Here is a 1904-nt window from a genome sequence, read left to right on the forward strand (position 1 = left end):
TACATCACAGCAGTCTCCAAATGCATAAAATAATACATACTGGAGAGAAACAATACAAATACAATCAATGTGATAAAGCCTATTCACAAAAAAGTATTCTCCAAATACATAAAAGAACACAAACTGGAGAGAAACTCTATGAATGTAATCACAGTGGTAAAGCCTTTCCACGACACAGTCATCTCAAAATGCATTTAATTCCATATACTGGAGAGAAATCTTACAAATGTAATGAATGTGGTAAAGCCTTTGCATATCATAGTACTCTGCAAGTACATAAAAAAACACATACTGGAGAGAAACTCCATGAATGTAAGCAATGTAGTAAATCGTTTGCCTCTCAACTTCACCTTCAAAGCCATCAAAGAAGTCATACTGGAGAGACACCTTTGAAATGTAATCAATGTGATAAAGCCTTTGTTCGACAACGTTATCTCAAAAGGCATTTAATAACACATACTGGAGAGAAACCTTACAAATGTGATCAATGTGGTAAAGCCTTTGCATATCATACAAGCCTGCAAGTACATAAAATAACACATACTGGAGAGAAACCTTACAAATGTGATCAATGTGGTAAAGCCTTTACATATCATACTAGTCTGCGAGTACATAAAATAACACATACTGGAGAGAAACCTTACAAATGTGATCAATGTGGTAAAGACTTTGGAGAACAGAGTCGTCTTAAAATGCATAAAATAGTACATACTGGAGAGAAACCTTACAAATGTAATCAATGTGGTAAAGCCTTTGTATATNATAGTACTCTCCAAGTACATAAAAGAATACATACTGGAGAGAAACTCCATGAATGTAAGCAGTGTGGTAAATCCTTTGCCTGTCAAGGTCACCTTCAAAGCCATCAAAGAACTCATACTGGAGAGAAACCTTTCAAATGTAATCAATGTAATAAAGCCTTTGCTCAAAAACGTGATCTTAAAAGGCATTTAATAATACATACTGGAGAGAAACCTTACAAATGTGATCAATGTGGTAAAGCCTTTGCATATCAAAATTCTTTACAGGTACATAAAATAACACATACTGGAGAGAAACCTTACAAATGTGATCAGTGTGGTAAAGACTTTGGAGAACACAGTCGTCTTAAAATGCATAAAATAGTACATACTGGAGAGAAACCTTACAAATGTAATCAATGTGGTAAAGCCTTTACTCAACAACGTAATCTCAAAAGTCATTTCATAACACATACTGGAGAGAAACCTTACAAATGTGATCAATGTGGTAAAGCCTTTGGACATTTTCGTACTCTGCAAGTACATAAAAGAGCACATACTGGAGAGAAACTCTCTAAATGTGATCAATGTGGCAAAGCTTTTGCAGATCAAAGGTATTTTAAAGTACATAAAAGAATTCATACTGGAGAGAAGCCCTATGTATGTAATCAATGTGGTAAAGCCTTTGCATATCAAAATTCTTTACAGGTACATAGAAGAATACATACTGGAGAGAAACCTTACAAATGTAATCAATGTGGTAAAGCCTTTGCATGTCAAAATTCTTTACAGGTACATAAAAGAATACATACTGGAGAGAAACCTTACAAATGTAATCAATGTGGTAAAGCCTTTGCTCAGAACTGTGACCTCTTAACACATCAAAGAATTCATACTGGAGAGAAACCTTACAAATGTAATCAATGTGGTAAAGCCTTTGTACGTCATTATGGTCTTCGAACACATGAAAGAATACATACTAGAGTGAAACATGAATGTAATCAATGCATACCCGCTTAATCTTTGAGTTTTTTTTAAAAGATATTTTCTTTACTTACATTTCAGAGTTAGGGTTAGGGGTTTATGCTGGTGAGGATGTGGAGAAAGAGGAACACTCCTCCATTGCTGGTGGGATTGCAAGCTTGTACAACCACTCTGGAAATC

General features: G+C 34.9%; 1 protein-coding gene across 1 annotated transcript in view; it reads left to right on the forward strand.

The window, feature by feature from the left end:
- The window catches only part of LOC110289059 (zinc finger protein 431-like), a gene marked incomplete at its 5' end in the record, with an annotated part of 3410 nt that extends 1650 nt beyond the window's left edge, over nt 1-1760 (forward strand). Inside the window, one exon of the mRNA XM_021155260.1 lies at nt 14-1760. Coding sequence (XP_021010919.1) covers nt 14-1760 — 1747 coding nt within the window. The remainder of the gene's footprint in view (nt 1-13) is intronic.
- Nucleotides 1761-1904: the final 144 nt, after the last annotated feature.

The sequence above is a fragment of the Mus caroli genome, unplaced genomic scaffold (assembly GCF_900094665.2).
Source record: "Mus caroli unplaced genomic scaffold, CAROLI_EIJ_v1.1 scaffold_14968_1, whole genome shotgun sequence".
Classification (NCBI taxonomy): Eukaryota; Metazoa; Chordata; class Mammalia; order Rodentia; family Muridae; genus Mus; species Mus caroli.